At 39.5% G+C, this 21379-nt stretch overlaps 1 protein-coding gene across 4 annotated transcripts in view; it reads right to left on the reverse strand.

Moving 5' to 3' along the window:
* Positions 1-14257, reverse strand: part of RBM27 (RNA binding motif protein 27) — a 75140-nt gene extending 60883 nt beyond the window's left edge. For 3 of the 4 annotated variants that reach the window (XM_040453663.1, XM_040453646.1, XM_040453653.1), the window contains exon 1: positions 14010-14257. In XM_040453663.1, coding sequence (XP_040309597.1) covers positions 14010-14068 — 59 coding nt within the window. In that variant the 5' untranslated portion in view covers positions 14069-14257. The remainder of the gene's footprint in view (positions 1-14009) is intronic. The other variant, XM_040453638.1, reaches the window with a different exon arrangement.
* Between the last annotated feature and the right edge of the window lie 7122 nt (positions 14258-21379).

Here is a 21379-nt window from a genome sequence, read left to right on the forward strand (position 1 = left end):
AGTAGTAACTTGTCTTTTGACATTCAAAATCATCTCGTCTGCCAGGGCAGTACATGTTCCCTGAGTTGCCAACATGTAGTACTCTCCAGACCTAACATTTTATCTACACTATAGGAAATGAAAGTTTTTGTGTTGTAAATATATACATAAATGGGAAAAATATATTTTTTAAGTAAATAAAAAAAATTTTACAAAAAGAAAAGCCAAGCACTTCCTTCTATATTTTTAAAGTTCATAATTCAATAAAATAGAATTTTTTTCACTGCCAATACTGCTGTGGGAAAGGCTATTTCTTTAAACACCCGCACATTTATGCACCAAATCTAAGAGAGCAAGTTTCAATGTCAATTTTACGAAACTCAGAGCTAATAAAAAAATAATTATGGATAAGGGTCAAAGTGCACTGGGAAAGAATATAAGTGTCCACGATGATGAGCTATATATTAATAAAAATATGCAATTTAAAAGAAAGCCAGGATTTTTCTTAAGTAAAAAATGTAAATTACATTTTAGAGAATTATTAATAGACTACCTGGATAAATCCAATTGCTAAATTCTAAAATGGATATACAGATCAAAATCAGAAAAAAAAAAGTCTGGGGGCACCTGGGTGTCTCAGTCTGGTTAAGCGCCCAACTTCAGTTCAGGTAATGACCTAACAGTCTGTGGGTTCGAGCCCCGCGTTGGGCTCTGTGCTGACAGCTGGGAGCATGGAGCCTGCTTAGGATTCTGTGTCTCCCTCTCTCTGTGCCCCTCCCCTGCTCATGCTCTTTCTCTCAAAAATAAATAAACATTAAAAAAAATTTAATTAAAAAAAAAGAAAATGAAAACACTAATTTGGAAAGTCATATGCACCCCTATGTTCATCATGGCATAATTTACAACAGCTAAGAAGATATAGAAGCAACCTAAATGTCCATTGTCAGAAGAATGGATAAAGAAGATAAAGATGACGTCGTATACATACAATGTATTATCACTCAGCCATAAAAAAAAAAGAATGAAATCTTGCCATTTGCCAACAACATGGATGGGCCTAGAAAGTGTATGTTGAGGGCAGTAAGTCAGAGGAAGACAAACACAGTAAGATTTCACTTACATGTGGAATCTAAAACATAAAACAAAGCAGAAACAGACTCACAGATACAGGAAACAAACTGATGGTTGTCAGAGAGAAGGGCAGTTGGAGGGGACGGGTGAAATAGGTGAAGGGGATTAAGAGTTGTAATCTTTCAGTTTTAAATAAATAAGACATAGGGGATATAATGTATAGCATAAGGAATATAGTCAATAACATTTTAATAACTTTGTATGGTGACAGATTGTAACTCGACTGATTGTGGTGAGCACTTCATAATGTATAAATCAGATCACTATATTGTATACCTAGAAGTAATATAACATTGTATGTCAATTACCCAACCTAAAAAACAGCAATAATAAATAAATAATAAAATGAATATATAGCATTTGCACCTTCAAAAATGTTACACAGACCATGCTCACCTTGGCTAATCCATAAACACTTCACTCCTGAGAATAGTAAGATAAGGTATTTGATCAATCAGTTCTCAACAACATTCAAATGGAGGGGAGAAGATTAAAAAAAAATATCACATCTCTACCTTGACTTAGAAAGTTCAGATCGTGGATAAGGAAGATATTCTAAACATAGAAAGGACAAGAATTTTTAAAAATACGTACAAATGGTAGAAAGAGGCAATGTTGTTTTTTCTCCTGTTATAAGAAGCTTTAAGGAGTCTCATGACCTAACAGGTAGAAAGTTGGTAAGGATATGCCATTTCTAGTGAGAAGCAGGCAAAACATTCACATTACTGAAGAGGTGTTAAACGAACTATTTCTTTTTAGGTTTACTTATTTTGAGAGAGAGTGAGATGGGAGGAGGGGTGGAAAGAGAGGGAGAGAGAATCAACCCCAAGCAAGCTCTGCACCGTCAGCGCCAAGCCCCATTCAGGGCTCCAACTCGCAAATGGTTGAGATCATGACATGAGCCAAAATCAAGAGGTGGACACTTAACCAACTAAGCCACCCAGGTTCCCCAATCCCGCATATCTTATACATGTATTTAGTATACAGACTCTGAAAAAACAACTGCGGAGTTAGGTTGCTTCTGATAAAACACATGATGAGAGGATGATGTGAAAACACAAGATGAATAATTACAAGAAGGTAAAAGATCAGGAAAAAACTAGACACCAAGAGAGTGATCACAGATTTTAAGTATTTGTGCAACATGAGTAAACAACTGATTGTTAAGAACTGAGAGTTAGAATTCTGTACCCAATTCAAAAGCATGTTTACAACCAAAGGAATGGGACCATTTAAATTGAACAGCTCCTAATATGTACCCATCAAGTACTATGACGGAAATTACCAGTCTGAAATAATCAAGTCACACCAAGTGAATGGTGACACTTAAATACACCGGAGAGTTTTATGCTGTAATTTTCTGTACCTTTATGACTGTTCTTATATAGTCTTTTATCACTTCTTACTATATAATCTTTAGAAGTTAACAAATACAATACTGTAGTAGCTTTGACACCAACAAGACTTCCAAAACCGCGTCCCAAAAATCGGGGCATGACTAAGATTCTTGGTAATTTATGAGACAAATGCAGGACCACTGCTTATTCTCTTATTCCAGAGTATTTTAAATCTTTTAGCTATTTATTTGTAACCAAAGCTTATGGAAACCAATTTCTCCTTAACTATAGGGACAAGCATGTTTCAGAATAAAAAAGATTTTAAAATCTTGGATCCATGGCTGTGTTACATACACACATTTCTAGACAGAAAGAGGCTTCTATTGTAAGAAAGATTAGAAAACATAATGATACCCATCTGAATTACTATTCTACTATAGTCTTTAAAAGGCCTTAACAGCACAATGAATTAGTATTCATTTTATAGATATCTAAATTTGTAAATATGTAAAGACAAATTAAGGAATCCACCTAAGATCAGGCAGAAAGCATACTTGTGGAAGTAAAACTCAGTTGCAATTCCAGGGAGTAAAATTATTTTATAGCATATTTTATAGCATATGCTTTACTACTGTAAATCTGCATGACAAATTAATGTATCTGAAGTCTCGACCAATAGTTACCTTCCAGTTAAAATCAAGAACAAAATAAATTTCCTTAAGTTTAATGGAAATTAGAAACATGAGGACTCCTTAAAATTTACATCTTGCATAATAATATTCTAAGAACATGTTTCAATTATCTTTTATTTTAAAAAATCAACTATAATGAATTTTCATCAGGGGAAGTTAACAGAAATACTGCCCTAAAAATATCTGTAAAATCCTCAAATTTGTCCTTTCCTCCTTAATAATAAATAAATTAATTAATAATTAATAAATAATAATAAATAATAATTAATAAATAAATGAATAATGAATAAACCTCCACTACAAGTTTATGACCCATCTGCTTTGGTGGCATATCAGCTTTACAGATCTCAGACATATGTCCAACCCCAAGACCAAAGAATAAAGGTCTTTGCTTGCCTTAGGCCCTAGCCAAGAAACACTACTTAAAAGTTAGAGAAGTCTAATTTTTTTTTTTTTTAAGGAAAAAACCAACACTATTTAAACCTCTTCCACTTTCAGAAAAATCTACATGTTCCTGAATAAGAAGGGCCCAAGTTTAAGTTATACCTTAGTGTGATATTTGTTTCAGAAGTGAGACAATGAATAAGTTACTAAGCCATAGGGGAAAGAACCTCCTGGTCTTAATGTGTATCAACAGCCATTAAAAATATTCATATTCTCTGACTAGTAGTTGTAGTTATGAGAAATTAGCCTCAGGAAATAAAGCCAAACATAGAGAACACTATACCTAATTAGTGCTAAATATATATATATATATATCTAAATATATACATGATATAAAAACAGCATTATTTTTAACAAAAAGTCAAGATACCCATTCTTATTGTTGTTTACTTTTATTTTTATTTATTATGTATGTTTATATAAATAATATACATTTTTTATTGTTTATTTTTCAGAGAAAGAGAGCGAGCGAGTGCGCTTGCAAGAGCACAGGAGGGGCAGAGAGGGGTACAGAGAATCCAAAGCAGCCTCCTTGCTGACAGCAGAAAGTCTGATGAGGGACTCAAAATCAAGAACGGTGAGATCATGACCTGAGCCAAAGTTGGATGTTCAATGGACTAAGCCACCCAGGTACCCACCCATTCTTATTGTAAATGTTTATGAAACATAAGGGATCCAAAGTGATAGTTATAAAAATACGCAGATATGAAAAACATTTCTGATGTAAGGTAAAATGGAGAAATCAAGGTAAGAAATTTTACATTTGGGGGCACCTGGGTGGCCCAGTTGGTTCAGCACCCAACTCTTGGTTTTGGCTCAGGTAACAGAGCCTGCTTGGGGTTCCGTCTCCCTCTCTCTCACTGCCCTCCCCCTGCTCGCTCCCTATCTCAAAAATAAATAAGTAAACATTGATGTTTATGTTTACTTTTGAGAGAGAGAGCACAAACGGGGGAGGGCAGAGACTGAAGGAGACAGAAGCAGGCTCCAGGCTCTAAGTTGTCAGCACAGAGCCCAATGTGGGGCTCAAATCCAAGAACTGTGAGATCGTGACCTGAGCTGAAGTTGCACCCTTAACCAAATGAGCCACCCAGGTCCTCCAATAAGTAAACATTAGGTTTTTTTTTTAATTTTACATTTGATTCTTATTGTAGCTACATGAAGTTCAAACACACAAGAGAAACTAGAAATTAATACACACAATTTTATTATTTTTTCTTTCTATATTTTCTATAATAATGCTTTTATTTTTACTTAGCAAGAAAAAAAAAACCTAAATAAAACACCAAAATGTCTGATCCTGAGATCTGTGATCAGATTATTCCGTTGATAAAACAACACTGGAAAAACAAGTAAAGGGGGCACCCGGTTGGCTCAGTTGGTGAAGTGTGCGACTCTCGATCTCAGGGTTGTCAAATTCGAGCCTCACGTTGGGTGTAGAGATTACTTAAAAATATAATGTTAGGGGTGCCTGGGTGGCTCCATCAGTTGAGTGTCCCAACTCTTGTTTTTGGCTCAGGTCATAATCTCACACTATGGTCATAAGATCGAGCCCAAGTGGGGCTCTGCACTGGTCATGGAGCCTACTTGGGATTCCCTCTCACTCTCCCTCTGCTCTGCCCCTCCCCAGCTTGTACACACACTCTTCTCTCTCTCTCAAAATAAATGAATATTTAAAAATAAAATAAAATCTGAGGCACCTGGCTGGCTCAGTTAGTTAAGCATCCAACTCTTGATTTCAGCTCAGGTCATAATCTCTCAGTCATGAGTTCAGGCCCTGCCTCTGAGTCCAGGCTAGGCAAGGAGACTGAGCTTGCTTGGGATTCTCTCTCTCTCTCTGCCCCCTCCCTTATCTCTTTTTATTAAAAAATAAATAAATAAATAAATAAGAAGAAGAAGAAGAAGAAGAAGAAGAAGAGAAAAGGAAGTAAAACTTGAACTGACTTTATTAAAAGAGTTAATGTGGGGCGCCTGGGTGGCTCAGCTGGTTAAGCATCCAACTTCAGCTCAGGTCATGATCTCATGGTTTGTGAGTTTAAGTCCCACGTCGGGCTCTGTGCTGACAGCTCAGAGCCTACAGCCTGCTCCGAAATCCGTGTGTCGCTCCCTCTCTCTCTGCCCTTCCCCTGCTCCTGCTCTGTCTCCCTCTCTCTCTCAAAAATAAACATTAAAAAAAAATTGTTTTAAAGAGTTAATATGAATAACATTAAGTTGTAAGAACCTGTTAACACATATTAAAAAGAAATAATGGCACTTCTACTTCTTTTCGAATGAAAGCTTTCATCTTCCCCTTAATTAATTAGAGGCTTTCATGAATGGAAGAAAATACCTAGATTTACCTTGGAGAAAAAAAAAATATATATATACCTGTCAGCTGCAAACACTGTTTTGATATTCAGACTATGGCTTACAAATCAATAGTCACCAGCTAAGTATACCCTAAAAATTAGGCTATTAAAAAAATATGTGGCACCTGGGTGGCTCAGTCAGTCAGTCAAGCGTCTGACTTTGGCTGAGGTCATGATCTTGCAGTCCCTGAGTTCCAGTCCTGCATTGGGCTCTGTGCTGACAGATTGGAGCCTGGAGCCTGCTTCAGATTTTGTCTCTCTCTCTCCTTGCCCCTCCCCTCCACACGCACATTCTCTCTCTCTCTCTCTCTCTCTCTCTCTCAAAAAATAATAAACATTTAAAAAAAATTTTTTAAATAGTACTTTTCAAAATTGTCAACCAATGTGTACATATACATATAAGGACACTGATTCATTTAAACATTTACTGAATGTTTACTAAGTACCAAGCATCTTGCTTGGTAATGGAATTAGTCTAATCTAAGGAAGACAGACCTTGCCTTGCAGTCTAGTGGCCAAGGGCTGAAAATGAAAACAAATAATTACAGTACAAAATAACAAATGATTAAAAAACAGATTCACAACAAAGTAAGCAATAACCCTATCAGAGGATGAGACAAGACAGTGATAGGAAACAGAGGGCTATAAGAGCAACTTCTGGCTTCTAGCCTATAGCAAATGGGCCAAGAAAAAAGTCAGACATATTTAGGAGGCAAACCAAAGGACATAAGAACAAGTATGTCCCGGGCGCCTGGGTGGCACAGTCGGATAAGCGTCCGACTTCAGCCAGGTCACGATCTCCCGGTCTGTGAGTTCGAGCCCCACGTCAGGCTCTGGGCTGATGGCTCGGAGCCTGGAGCCTGTTTCCGATTCTGTGTCTCCCTCTCTCTCTGCCCCTCCCCCGTTCATGCTCTGTCTCTCTCTGTCCCAAAAATAAATAAATGTTGAAAAAAAAAAAAATTAAAAAAAAAAAAAAAGAACAAGTATGTCCTTAAACTTAGTGTATTTGCCAAGGGGTGCCTGGGTGGCTCAGTTGGTTAAGCGTCTGGCTTCAGCTCAGGTCATGATGTTGTGGGTCGTAGGTTCGAGTCCCATGTCAGGCTCTGTACTGACAGCTCAGAGCCTGGAGCCTGCTTCGGAGTCTGTATCTTTCCCTCTATCTCTGTCCCTCCCCTACTCATGCTCTCGTTCTCTCTCTCTCAAAAATAAATAAACACTCAAAAATTTTTTGTAGGGTGCCTGGGTGGCTCAGTTGGTTAAGTGTCCAGCTTTGTTCAGGTCATGGTCTCATGGTCCATGAGTTCAAGCCTCGCGTCAGGTTCTGTGATGACAGCTTGGAGCCTAGAGCCTGTTTCAGAATCTGTATCACCCTCTCTCTCTCTGCCCCTCCCCTGCTCATGCTCTGTCTCTCTCTCAAAAATAAATAAAAACATTAAAAAAAATTGGGGGGGGGCGGAAACTTGCCAAGAAGTCTTCTGGTCAAAATAAGTCCTTTTCTGTGAAATAGTTAAGGGTCAGTTTCCTTAAACGAGTCCAATGACAGCACTTTAGAGGCAGAATAATTCCTTGAGGCCACTAAGCACATTATCAGAACTTCTCAATCTTTTTTTTTTTTTTTTTAATTTTTTTTTTCAACGTTTATTTATTTTTGGGACAGAGAGAGACAGAGCATGAACGGGGTGGGGCAGAGAGAGAGGGAGACACAGAATCGGAAACAGGCTCCAGGCTCTGAGCCATCAGCCCAGAGCCTGACGCGGGGCTCGAACTCCCGGACCGCGAGATCGTGACCTGGCTGAAGTCGGACGCTTAACCGACTGCGCCACCCAGGCGCCCCAAAACTTCTCAATCTTTTAAGAACATACCTTCAAAATACTCATTTCACCCTAGTAGTTTATTTATGTAAGAGGTCAGGTGTCATAGCTACTAGGTGATGATTTTTCCTCCTATTTGAGCAGCTGAAGACATTACTAATCAGAACTTAATGTAATAAGGATTGCAAATCTAAGGTGGCATGTAAAACTCTGTAGAGTTCAAAGTATACTCCCTCCTTGAACACTGAACCAATACAGTGATCTGTCTATGAAGCTTACTGCTGCCTTTTCCATCATACTCCAAGATGACAACATATTCAATCTCCTAGTGCACTAAAAAAGATGTTGCTATGGGCTGAAGTCACAGAAGCTACACATCAAAGTCACGGCTTTCACCAATTCCCGGTCCTACCTACAGGCCCGCAGTGAGACTCTAGCTGCTGTCTAGTAAGTAGCAGTAATGCTTAACAATATTAAGTAAAATATTTTTGCAAAAAGAGTTTAACATATTTTAACATTTCAAAAACCACAAAATTACATTTATATTTAATGATTCTAAGGTACACAGGCACTTTTTATAGTCTACACATTAATATTCATACCATATTTGAAAGATAGGTAGATGGCTAATATTATTGACTGTTTAGAGAAAATTTAAAGAATTTCTCCAAAGTCACACAGTAAATCAGAGATAGATACAGAACTAGAAACTAAATGCCCTGATTCACATAATGGTGTTTACTACAATAGATAGATGCAACTGTACAAAAAAGTATTACAAACCCCATCACTCATTTTAAAACATATACCAAGGAGGGCGCCTGGATGGCTCAGTCAGTTAAGCGTCCAACTTCGGCTCAGGTCATGATCTCACATCACAGTTCATGAGTTCGAGCATCATTGTTAGGCTCTGTGCTAACAGCTCAAAGCCTGGAGGCTGCTTCAGATTCTGTCTCTCCCTCTCTCTCTGCCCCTCCCCCGCTCTCACTGTCTCTCTTTCTCAAAACAGACATTGGGAAAAAAAGTTTTAAACATATACCAAGGGGACTCCTGGGTGGCTCAGATGGTTAAGCATCTGACTCTTGGTTTTGGCTCAGGTGATGATCTCACAGGTTTGTGAGTTCGAGCCCCACATCAGGCTCCACACTGAGCCTGCTTGGGATATTCTCTCTCACAGTAAGTAAGTAAACTTTAAAAAATAAAAATAAAGAAAAAAATAAAACACATACCAAGACAGATTTTTATAGTAAGCTAAACAAACAGCTTTGAATTATGTTTATATATATATATTATATATAATGTAAATAACTTAAAACACTTAAAGACTTTTAGGGGAGGTGTCTGGGCGGCTAAGTCAGTTGAGTGTCCAACTCTTGATTTCCGCTCAGGTCTTGATCCCAGGATTGTGGGATGGAGCCCTACATTTGGCTCCCTACTGAGCATGGAGCCTGCTTAATATTCTCTCTCTCCCTGGCTTGTACTCTTTCTCTCAAATAAAAATAAATACATAAAGACATTTTCAGGTAGAAATGCATGTTTGTTATTAAAAAATGCTTGCCTGGGGGTACCCAGATGGCTCGGTGGATTGAGTGTCTGACTCTTGATTTGAGTTCATGAGTTCAAGCCCTGAGTGGGGGCTCTGCGCCGGCAACGTGGAGATTGCTTGGGATTTTCTCTCTTCCCCTCTCTCTGCCCCTCCCCCACTTGCTCTCTACCTATCTCTCAAAATAAATAAATATATTTTTTAATTTTTTTAATGTTTATTTATTCTTTAGAGACATAGAGACAGAGTACTAGCAGGACAGAGACAGAGACAAAGGGAGACACAATCCGAAGCAGGCTCCAGGCTCTGAGCATGGGACTTGTACACACAAGATCATGACCTGAGCCCAGGTAGAACACTTAACTGACTGAAACACCCAGGCACCCCAAAAAATAAATATTTTCTTAAAAAGAAAAATGCTTGCCTGAACTTTTTTTTTATGTATTTATTTTTGAGAGAGCACTAGCACAAGCAGGGGAAAGGCAGAGACAGAGAGAGGGAGAGAGAGAATCCCAAGCAAAGCTCTACTGCCTGAACTTTTTCTAAACTTGTAACTTCATCAGTTTTTAATTTATCCCTTGGATTTTAATTAGACTTTACTCTTAAAGGGCCCACCTACTGAAAATGAGATGTTATTTCTAATAGAAACCATGACATCTCCCAATTGTACATAATCCCTACATCGTCTCTCTGACTGACATCTAGGATATTTTGAAAGTGAGCAAAGATAAAGACCTGAAACAAGGGGCGCCTGGGTGTCTCAATCAGTTGAATGTTCAACTCTTGATTTCAGCTCAGTTAAGGAGTTTCTGCTATTGAGCCCCGCGTCCAGCTCTGTGCTGACAGCAAGGAGCCTGCTTGAGATTCTCTCTCTCCCCACCCCCACCTCCAGATCGTGCTCTCTCTCAAAATAAATAAATAAACTTAGAAAGAAAAAAAAAAAAAAGACCTCAAACAAGACTTGTGAATTCAGTCTGTTCATGTAGCAGTAGGAAAAGAGATATAAATTTCTTGACTGAGATGGTTTCACTCCCTTGACTGCACTGCCAGTGAAAATGGTACTAGGTTTTCCAAGCCAGTTAAGGAGTCATTTCTTCCAGGCACTGTCCTTTTGTCTTTCCTCTAGTAAAAGTAATTGACATGGGGCACCTGGGTGGCTCAGTCGGTTAAGCGTCCAACTTCGGCTCACGTCATGATCTGGGCTAATAGCTCACAGCCTGGAGCCTGGTTCAGATTCTGTGTCTCCCCCTCTCTCTGCCCCTCCCATGCTCATGCTCTGTCTCTGTCTCTCAATAATAAGTAAACGTTAAAAAATAATTTTTTAAAGTAAAAGATAGGTCCCCAATCTACAAAAGAAGTGGAAGGTAACAGATAAGCTCTAGTATATATTTCTAATTTGTCTATAAGAAATAATTAAATGTAAAATGCCTTGGTTTAGAAATACCCCATTACATGCAAGACAACATACTTAAAAGCCCCTAAAAATTAAAATCTTTTATAAATTTACTTAACCATAAACTAAGCTAAGAAAACACAATAGAAGATCATGTGCATGGACACAGTATGATTCCAACATATCCACTTCAACTCCGTTATCTGAAACCCTAACAACTGCTCTGAAACGCTAGGTCATAACAACATGCCAATCTGCCATGAAAATTTTCTACAATCTGTAATACGCAAAAAGTAAATTACCAAATACAACCCATTTTAGCATATCATTTATTATATTTTAGGATGTCTAAAAAAAAAGTCCCACGACAACTAATGAAAATACATATATCTGCATTTATTCCTCTCCTTTTTGCATTTGCTGTCTCTTATTAACGCTTCCATCTGAAACCATACTTCTATGAGTTAAAAATTAGTATTTTTTAATTTGTACTTCTAGGAAAGTCTGAGTAGTGATTTTGGCTCTTTTTAGCCCCAAAAAAGTAACAATATTTTAATAATTAAAAAAGCATTTGGGTGTTTTCAGTTGAACATGTAAGTAAAAACAAATGGGGGGGCGCCTGGGTGGAGCAGTTGGTTAGGCGTCCGACTTCAGCCAGGTCACGATCTCGCGGTCCGGGAGTTCGAGCCCCGCGTCAGGCTCTGGGCTGATGGCTCAGAGCCTGGAGCCTGTTTCCGATTCTGTGTCTCCCTCTCTCTCTGCCCCTCCCCCGTTCATGCTCTGTCTCTCTCTGTCCCCAAAATAAATAAACGTTGAAAAAAAAAAAAAAAAACAAATGGGGAAACTAAAATAATCACTTTCAAAGATAATCTTTACCCATAAAAATTACAAAATACCTATAAAGTTATTAGTATAAAAAGCCAAGGGAAAAAACACGATTAGGTTTAAGTTTGTACCCAAACTAAACTTTCACATTAAAGAAGAAACAAAAACAAAAACAGGGGCGCCTGGGTGCCTCATTCGGTTAAGCAACCGACTTCAGCCCAAGTCATGATCTGTACTCACAGTCTGTGAGTTGGAGCCCAGCGTCAGCTCTGTACTGTCAGTTCACAGCCTAGAGCCTGCTTCAGATTCTGTGTCTCCCTCTCTCTCTGCCCCTCCCCCGCTCACTCTCTCTCTCTCAAAAAATGAATAAACGTTAAAAAAAATTGTTTAAAACAAAAACAAAAACCACTACCCAGAATAAAACATTTTAGGGAGGACTAATAAAAAAGGCAATTAACATTAAAGTAAAATTAAAACTAGTCACCTTCTACCAAAGACATATACATGTAATTCTTATAGAATCTCTACCTACAAAATCAGAGCCTATATGAGCCAAAACTGTCACACACGCACACAAGGTTTTTTTTTTTTGATGTCAAATAACATGAAGGTAAACAATTTTTTAAACATGATCTTTTTTTCAGCCTTTTCCATATATGGTCAATTTCACTAAATCTATTTCATTTATGTTCTACCTTCATCACAATACATCTCCATCTCTATGCTCCCAAACTTTACTGCAGAAAAAGACAGCAGACTCAAGACACCCATACTCTTCTACAAAACTTTCAAGTAGACCAACACTAATATAAAACCCAGAAGCCCTTAGTGTACTTTCATTCACACCTGTACTCTCACATACTCCTCTTCCTCAGAATGTAAAAAACACGTCAGACACCAAAATTCTAATGCTGCCTCCTTCACCCATCCTACCTTCATAAGGCTGACACAGTGGACTAAAGATGACTCTCTTCTTAGGTGTTCACATCCAAGAAATCAAAGCAGCAAAACAACAACAAAGTTATTTAACAAGATTTCTCAGGAGGACCAGGACATAAACTGGGAAGTAGCTGTCTCCCAACAGCCCCAGCTTTACCACACCTCCACGCCTCCCAAACTACCTCTTATTTACACTTCAGAAAAACTCAATGTTTCCACTAAAATGGTCTAATCTAATGAATCCTATAGCCTGCCCATCTCTTCCTCTACCCCTTTTCTTTCACCAGCAAGTCCTCACCTCTAACAGGAGAATAAGCACTAGAAATTAGGAGGGGGCAGGAAATGATCCCTTCCCTTCTCTTGCCAAGCCTTCTTTCCCAAGAGAGTTCGATATCATCTCTCTCCAACTCTCCCTTCAGCATTCCTTCTCTTCCCTCTCTGGGATGTTTCAGAAACTACCTATATCCCATTATCTCAAATAAACTCACCACAATCCTAAGCTCTTAAAATGGTTACAAAACAAAACAAAAAGCTGGTACCTCTGCTCTCTAAGTGTCCCAGTAATTCCATAACTAATACTACCCAAATATTTTTCAAAAACAAGCCCTTCTGATTCTTCAGCCCGTCAACAATAATCCCACACCCCAATATCCTCAGTTGCCCTCACAATCCTTCAACAGTATTTACAAAACTCGTAGTCTTTCTTCTACCCCTTTTATTGCTCCTATGGCTGTACCTAAAAATCCCTACATGTTGCAGGTATACCCCCTTTCAACTACTCCTCCAATAATATTAAATACCAGGGTAGACCTTTCAACCCTCAAACTTTAAAATCTCAGTATTTTCTAACCCTTAATGGTATTTAAAAGTTATTAGTTCTCCTAGTACTAACAACTCCCAGATAATATTTTAAAATCCCTTCATATCCTTGTTATCCTATTTAACAGCTTTCCAGTAATTCCCAAAAACACTTGAATGCTCACATATCCCTTTCAACTACCTCATGTTTCTCAAATCCTTCAAAATTCTTGAACCCTTAGAGCTCATCAATAATCGCTATAAAACCCTCAGTATCCCTACTATTCCTTTCTGTCTTCATGTTTTTAAAAGGCCCTCGATACTCTGCTTCTGGATCTTTTAGCCTCGTACTAATATTGTTAATAAAGCCCTCGACATGCTGCTACACCCTTAATATTCACATTCAAAAATCCCTCGATAGCCTTGCGATCTACCGCTGTTCTCAAAGAGTAAAATTTTAAATTCCCTCACTATTCCTGCTACCCCTTCCAACACCCCAATATTTATATTTAAAAAGCCCTCGCTGTCCTTGCTGGGGGGGGGGGCGGCCCGGCGGGGGGGCCGCCGCGGCGCCGCGGCGGGGCGGCCGGGCGGCGCCGGCCCCCGCCCCCCCCCCCCCACAATGGTGATAGTACTAGAGAAGACGTCGCCGGGACCTCCGGACCGCGGCCCCTCCGCTCCGCCCTCCCCCACGCCGCCTCCCCTCCCCCCACGCCCCCGCGGGCCCCCAACGCCCACGTTCGCCGGTCCTGGCCCAGCCTGGCTCACTCACATCGGCTCCAGTAACTTGGCCAGCCAGGACTTGAGGGCATCCACATCCTCTATGAGCATGGTGCAGGGAAGGCGGGCTCGGCCGCCGGTCTTGTTCAGGCCTGCCGCGGGTCTCCCCTCGCCGCTTCCTCACCCTCTCTTCACAGCTCCCGGTGCCCCAGCCCACCGGGCATCTTAGGAGACTTCAACCTACTCCCCCGGCCGGGGCCTAACAGGAACTAACCCAAGAGCCCTCGCTCAACCTACCTTGACGGCTCAGGAGGGCAGGAGATAGCGTCAAGTGGCGGGCGCAAGAACCAATAGAAATAAGAGGGCCGTGCGCGCAGAGCCAATGAAAAAGCTCGCTCGCCCCGCCGGCAGGCCGTACCCAGCTAAGGAGGAGGGATATAGCAAGGTAGGTGGAGAGCTTACGTGAACTCCTGGTGCAAGATGGTATCTTGGAGAAGGTGCTGTGAGTCTTAAAGGGGCCGCGGCGCCTTTTTGACCACGCCGTCGCCCGCCGCGCAATACGGGTGTCTGCTACTGGGAGTGCCTGGGGGAACCCGGCAAGCCCCTCAGCCTGGTTCCTTCCTCTCGTTTTTTCCTGGAAACACACTTGTGTCCCGAAATGACTCAGCTGTAGTAAATCTGCAACACAACGTGCAATACGTTCACGTTCGACACATTGCACAGAATGCAAAATTTTACTTTTTTTTTTCCTTGCACAATCATTTTGCTCAGCACACATGCTTGTATTTTTCGCCGCTATGCTTAAGTTACGCAGAATGTTTCTGACAACCATTCCTTGGACTCCAGTAATCGTCATTTTTAAAACGTGGCGCACAGTTGTAAAAGGCTGAGGCCATTTCAGTTTTACCAGTATTTTTAATACATGCTTTATTTAGAAAAAAAAGATTCTAATCTTTTTTTAAATTCTCTGTTCACTGGATATCTAAAATTCAGTAGGGTTTGTTTTTTTTTTTTTTTTTTTTTTTTTTTGCAGGGAGAATTTTGGTCAGCAAAAAAGTTTTTAAAAATAAATTTTTTTTTAAATCGAAATTACCAAAATAGGCAACTTAGTTTGTATTGGATAAAAAAATTCCTTTTCAAGTTTTGAAATTACTAGCTTGGCACTGGTCTTAGAATGCTTACTCAACAACAAATACTGAGCACCTGCTCTATGCTAGCACTGTGTAAGGCACCAGGATTCCAATGGTTAGCAAAACAGTCTCTCAGAAAGCTGAACGGTTTGTGGGATTGTGCGATATAATAATATCTTGAAAAATACCTGATGAGTACAAACCTCATATAAAAGAGATGGGTCAGCCCAAAATAAGCAAGTATACTTATCCGCATAGAGCAGAAAAAAGCAAACTTTTTCTTAAAAGGACTAGATACTAAATATCCCTTGTTTTGTGGGCCATATGGTTTCTGGCAACTACTCAATTCTGCCCTCTTGGCATGAAACTGGCCATAGGTAATACATAAACAAATGATTATGACTATGTCCGAATAAAACATACTCAATTTTAGATGATTTTCAAATGTCACAACATACTTTCTTGATTTTCTAAAAAACCATTTAAAAGTGGAAAGGCCATTGTTACCTTACAGATATACAGAAGAGCCAAGAGCCAACAGGGTTTGGCTTACTGGCCCTTACATAGAGTAATAAAAGCAAAATGCACTTAGAAATCATCTAACGAACCCCCTTCCCTGACACCTTCTCCTTAACTTTGCAAATAAGGATAAAAGGCCAGAGACTGAGTGGTTTATTGAAAATCACACATATCTGTAGATGGAGCAGAATTTGCATCTGGATCTTCTTACAGCAAGTCCAGAGTTTTCTCATATCCAACTGTTGCCTCTTCTTCCCTCTCTCCTCCCCTTCTTTATGCTTATATCCACAGGTTTCCTTCACTTTTCTTCCTAGTACATAGATGAAGTATTATCCAAAAATGACAGAAAAAAAATGTTTAAGTGTAAAAGTGATATGATTAGGCCTAAGGCTAGGAAAGAACCTGATAGTGTGATAGAAATTTAACAGGAATTGCTTTCATTACAAAACTTTGAAAAGTTATATCCATTTATATGTATCCAGCCTTTTGGGAGCTCACATTCTGGTAGGCTAACAGTCAGGTATTGTAAATAATCATCTGTAGCCACGGTTGTTGACTACATACTCTATGCTGGCTCTGTGCTAAATATTTCCATGTGTTATTGTTTCCCATCTTCACAGTATCCCTGTATAGTAAACACTATTCACAGATGAGAAAATTGCATCCCAGAAAGATCATGGAACTAATGAATGGAAAGACCCCGTCTTGACCATGTGTATTTGACCACAAAGCCCACACCTATAACCTTCACTTAAATATCTCACTAGCAAACACTGAAATATTCACCACGTGGTTCATTCAAAATTCATTCAACAAATATGTATTGAGGCCTTTATCACCATTAGGCACTGTTCTTGGGATAATAGAGAGTAAGACTAATATTAAATAAACGTTTTTTCCTTAGTTAAGGTGGATGCTAAAATGGATACTTAACAAAGATTGACTTTTCTCTCAGTTTTATCTTCACAGGAGGAGAAAGAGATGCCAATTTATCTAAGAAATATTATTGATATAAGACATTGAAAAGAAAGTGACTACAGGAAGAATACACGTGTAAACCATCCTTATTCAAATCAAGTTTGCTTTCTTCGCTTGAGGGTAACTGGGCCTCAACCAGGAAGAACTGTTAACTATGCAATTTCACATAAGTGTTGACAGAGGGAGATGGGCCTTCCATAATCAGAGTAGATTTGTCCACAATTTTTTTTTTGTCTTATTCCCTATCCTGTGGTTAAGTGCTGTCCCAGATGTATGATAACAGAGGTTGAGAGTAATTTTTCAGATTTAAATTTCTGTGAAATTTACAATCATGATGTTTCCCTTAAATGCAATCAGACAAAGCTTTGGTAGAATTTCAAACAAGGAAGTTCATAGTTACAGACAGACTCTCTCATTTCTATACATTTATGGTGGTCATCTGATTAAACAACACACCCATCAAAATATCAGCACCTCCTGAGTCTGGATCCCCATTTGCAGTACATCTGGCTCAGAGAAAAGTCCCTTCAATAAAAGTCACTTGGGGGCACCTGGCTGGCTCAGTAGGTGGAGCATGCACCTCTTGATCTTGGGGTCATAAGTTTGAGCCCCACATTGTTCAGGTTGTAGAACCTACCTAAAAGTAAGTAAGTAAGTAAGTAAGTAAGTAAGTAAGTAAATAGACAAATATCATTTGAATCTTGTTTATGCAAAGGCAAAGGTAGTTAGCAGAAAAATAGCAAGTCAATTGGAATTGTCTTTCTTCATTATGGAAATGTAGATTTGTTTTCTTAGGAAAACTATGTTATAAGGGTTTTTTAAAAAAGTTCTGTCACACTGCATAGCTATAAGAATGGCTAATATAAATGGCAAAATGGTACAACCACTCTGAGAAACAGTTTGGTATTTTCTCTAAACACAAATGCAGCTACCATATGGCCCAACAATTATACTCCTGAGAATTGATCCCAGAGAAATCAAAACATGTTCATGGACGAAAACCTGCATACAAGTACTTATAGCAGTTTTGTTTATAATAGCCCAAAACTGGAATCAGCATCAGATAGCCTTAAATATGTGAATGGTTAAACACATTATAATACATACGTACCATCATGGAATGCTACTCAGCCACAGAAAGGAAGGAACTATAGATATGGGCAACAATTTGGATGAATTAGGCTGAGTGAAGAAAAAGAGCCAATCCTCAAAGGTTATATATTGGATGGTTCCATTTACATAACATTTTGAAAATAACATAATTTCAGGAGCAGAAGACAGAGATGAGGGTGTGGAGGGAAAGTTGGTGTGGTTCTTAAACATGAGAGATCTCTGTGGTGTTGGAAGTGTTCTGTATCTTGACTATGGGGGTAGACACAGAGGTGATAACATTGTATAGAATCAAGTTTATATGTGGGGCTCCTGGGTGGCTCAGTTGGTTGAGCATCTGACTCTTGATTTCAACTCAGGTCATGATTTCATGGTTCATGAGTTTGAGCCCCACATCAGGTTCTGCACTGTCAGAGCCTCCCTCCCTCCCTTCCTCTCTATCTCTCTCTCCCTCAAAAGTAAATAAATAAACATTAAAAAAAAAAAGAAGAATCTAATTTATATGTGTATACCCATGTAGACATGTATAATGAATAAGCATAAAACTTGTGTTGATGTCAATATTCTGATTGTGATATTATACTATGGTTTTGCAAATATTACCATTGGGGAAAATTGGGAAGTGTGCAAAAGTTCTCTCTATTATTTCCTACATCTGTATATCACTGTACAAGTATCTCAATTTAAAAACAGTTGCTTTTAAGGGTGGCTGAGTGGCTTAGTCAGTTAAGTGACCGAATCTTGACTTTGGCTCAGGTCAGGATCTCACGGTTCGTGGATTCAAGCCCCACGTTGGGCTCTGTGCTGACAGTGCATAGCCTGCTTGGCATTCTCTCTCTCTCCCTCTCTCTCTGTCTCTCCTCAGCTTGTGCTTTCTCTCCCTCCCTCCCTCCCTCTCCCTCTCTATCTCTCTCTCAAAATAAATAAACTTAAAAAAAAAAAAAAGATTCTCTCTCTGCCTCTCTCCCAGCTCATGTGCACACTCTCACTCTCTGTCACTCCTTCTCTCTAAAACTAAAAAAAAAAAAAGTTTAAAAGAGCTTTGCTAGAAAAAATAAAATAAAAATAAAACCATGGGCCTGGATAAGATCATCTAAGAAGTACCTATATCTCGAAAGGCCACTAGGGCATTCCCCTATTTAGAAGGAAAGTGAGTTATTCAGTAAAATAAACGGAGAAGGCATCGCCGTGAGGCAGCAAAACAAAGAAGAAATTTGTCTCAGGAAAGATGGAGTTTTCAACTGTGTCATATGCATAGTTCTTGGGTCAAGTAAGATGAGGATACAGAATTGACCACTGAATTTGGCAGCGCAGAAATCACTGATGACCTACACGGTTCCATGGAGGGGAGAGAATAAACACCTGACTGGAGCAGGTTCAGGAGAGAAATTAGAGACAGGAAGACAGTTCTCTTGAGACTTTTACTCTAAAGGGGAGTAGAGCAATGAAGGTACTGGAAGGCATTGTGGAACAGAGAAAACAGAGTCAGCTTGCACGGTGTTCTGTTTTTCTTTCTCTTGTTTGTCTGCTTTGCATTAGGTGAGATGGTATGTATGAATTCAGAGGAGCATGATGTAATGGAGAAAGAAAATCTGAGGATGTGAGAGGTGAGGTGAACAACTGTAACAAAAAAATCTCTTAGGAAAAAAATGGGATTTAGTGTACAAATATTGTGTAGGTCTTTTTTTAAATTCAGCTTATTTATTTATTTTGAGAGAAAGAGAGAGAGAGCACTATCAGGGGGAGAAACAGAAAGAGAGGGAGAGAGAGAGAATCCAAAACAGGGTTCGCACTGTCAGTGCAGAGCCAGAAGTGGGCCTGGAACTCACGAAACTGTGAGGTCATGACCTGAGTCAAAGTCAAGAGTTGGACAGTTAACCTGACTGAGCCACCCAGGCGCCCCCGTTGTATAGGTCTTTTTTTTTTTTTTTTTTAATGTTTATTTATAGAGAGAGAGAACTTGAGCAGGGTAGGGGCAGAGACAAGGAGACACAGAATCTGAAGCAGGTCCCAGGCTCTGAGCTGTCAGCACAGAACTCAATGCAGGGCTCGAACCCACGAACCATGAGATAATGACCTGAGCCCAAGTTGGACACTCAACTATCTGAGCAACCCAGGCGCCCTGTGTAGTTCTTAATAGGAGCTCTGATTGTGCTACATGGAGAAAAAAGCACATGTTGATAGAGGTATGGTGGTAGATGTAGTAAATGTAACTCACGGATGTTCTTTACTGATTGCTTCCATGTTTTTAGTGAATTAAGAAGAACTCAGAATTCAATTCAGAAGAATATGGGGGGGGGGGCATGCTGACTGTTTGAGAAGAGAGGAGTGAGGACAAAGCATCTTTGGCTTCTCAACCATTTCTTTTTATTTTATTTTATTTTATTTTATTTTATTATTTATTTCTTTTAATATATGAAATTTATTGTCAAATTGGTTTCCATACAACACCCAGTGCTCATCCCAAAAGGTGCCCTCCTCAATACCCATCACCCACCCTCCCCTCCCTCCCACCCCCCATCAACCCTCAGTTTGTTCTCAGTTTTTAACAGTCTCTTATGCTTTGGCTCTCTCCCACTCTAACTTTTTTTTTTTTTTCCTTCCCCTCCCCCATGGGTTTCTGTTAAGTTTCTCAGGATCCACATAAGAGTGAAACCATATGGTATCTGTCTTTCTCTGTATGGCTTATTTCACTTAGCATCACACTCTCCAGTTCCATCCATGTTGCTACAAAAGGCCATATTTCACTTTTCTTTTTTTTTTTTAAATGTTTATTTTTGAGAGAGACAGAGACAGAGACAGAGACAGAAGCAGAGAGCAAGTGGGGCGGGGGAGGGGGGACAGAGAGACAGGGAGACACAGAATCTGAAGCAGGCTCCAGGCTCTGAGCTGTTAGCACAGAGCCCAACATGGGGCTCGAACACAGGAACTGTGAGATCATAACCGAGCCGAAGTTGGACACTTAACTGACTGAACCACCCAAGCGCCCTAGGTTTCTCAACCATTTCAACCTCCTTCTCACCTCGGGGCTTTTCTGGTCCTTTTGCCCAGAAATCTTTTCCATACATATTTGTATCACTGACCTTTTCTTGTCAGGTCAAATAGCCCCTCCTTAGGAAGGCCTCCCCTGACCATCCCATCTAAATTAACACCTTACTTCCCTCCTCTAGTTATTTTCTAGCATATAATTCTGTTTTATATGCTTCATAGCATTTTTCATGGTCTGACATTTTATTTATTCGTTTTTTCTACCTTGTCCTAACTAGAATATAATTTTTCATGAAGTCAAAGATTTTGTCCTCTTTGTTCCTTGGCACTGAAAACAAAACCTGACAGGTAATAGATGCTCTGTAAATACTAATTAATGACTACTACAACATCAAAACAATATTACTACCTGAGTACTATTATCACCAAGTTCCTGGCTCAGACAAGCCAAGTGATTTGGAACACAACAAATTTGGAATAGAAGAAATGGGGGGGGGGGTGGTGTCCATGATTCATGATTCAAAGCCAGGCTAACACTAGAGCTCACATTCTCAGACACTATATGGAAGAGCATATAAGGAAAGATACTGCCTTCTGGCTACCAAGATGTTGAGAGCCTGACCAATGTTTTAGAAAAAAGAAGAAGAAGGGAAGAAGAAGAAGAAGAAGAAGAAGAAGAAGAAGAAGAAGAAGAAGA

The sequence above is a fragment of the Herpailurus yagouaroundi genome, unplaced genomic scaffold (genome assembly GCF_014898765.1).
Source record: "Herpailurus yagouaroundi ecotype Mexico unplaced genomic scaffold, PumYag 29, whole genome shotgun sequence".
Taxonomy (NCBI): Eukaryota; Metazoa; Chordata; class Mammalia; order Carnivora; family Felidae; genus Herpailurus; species Herpailurus yagouaroundi.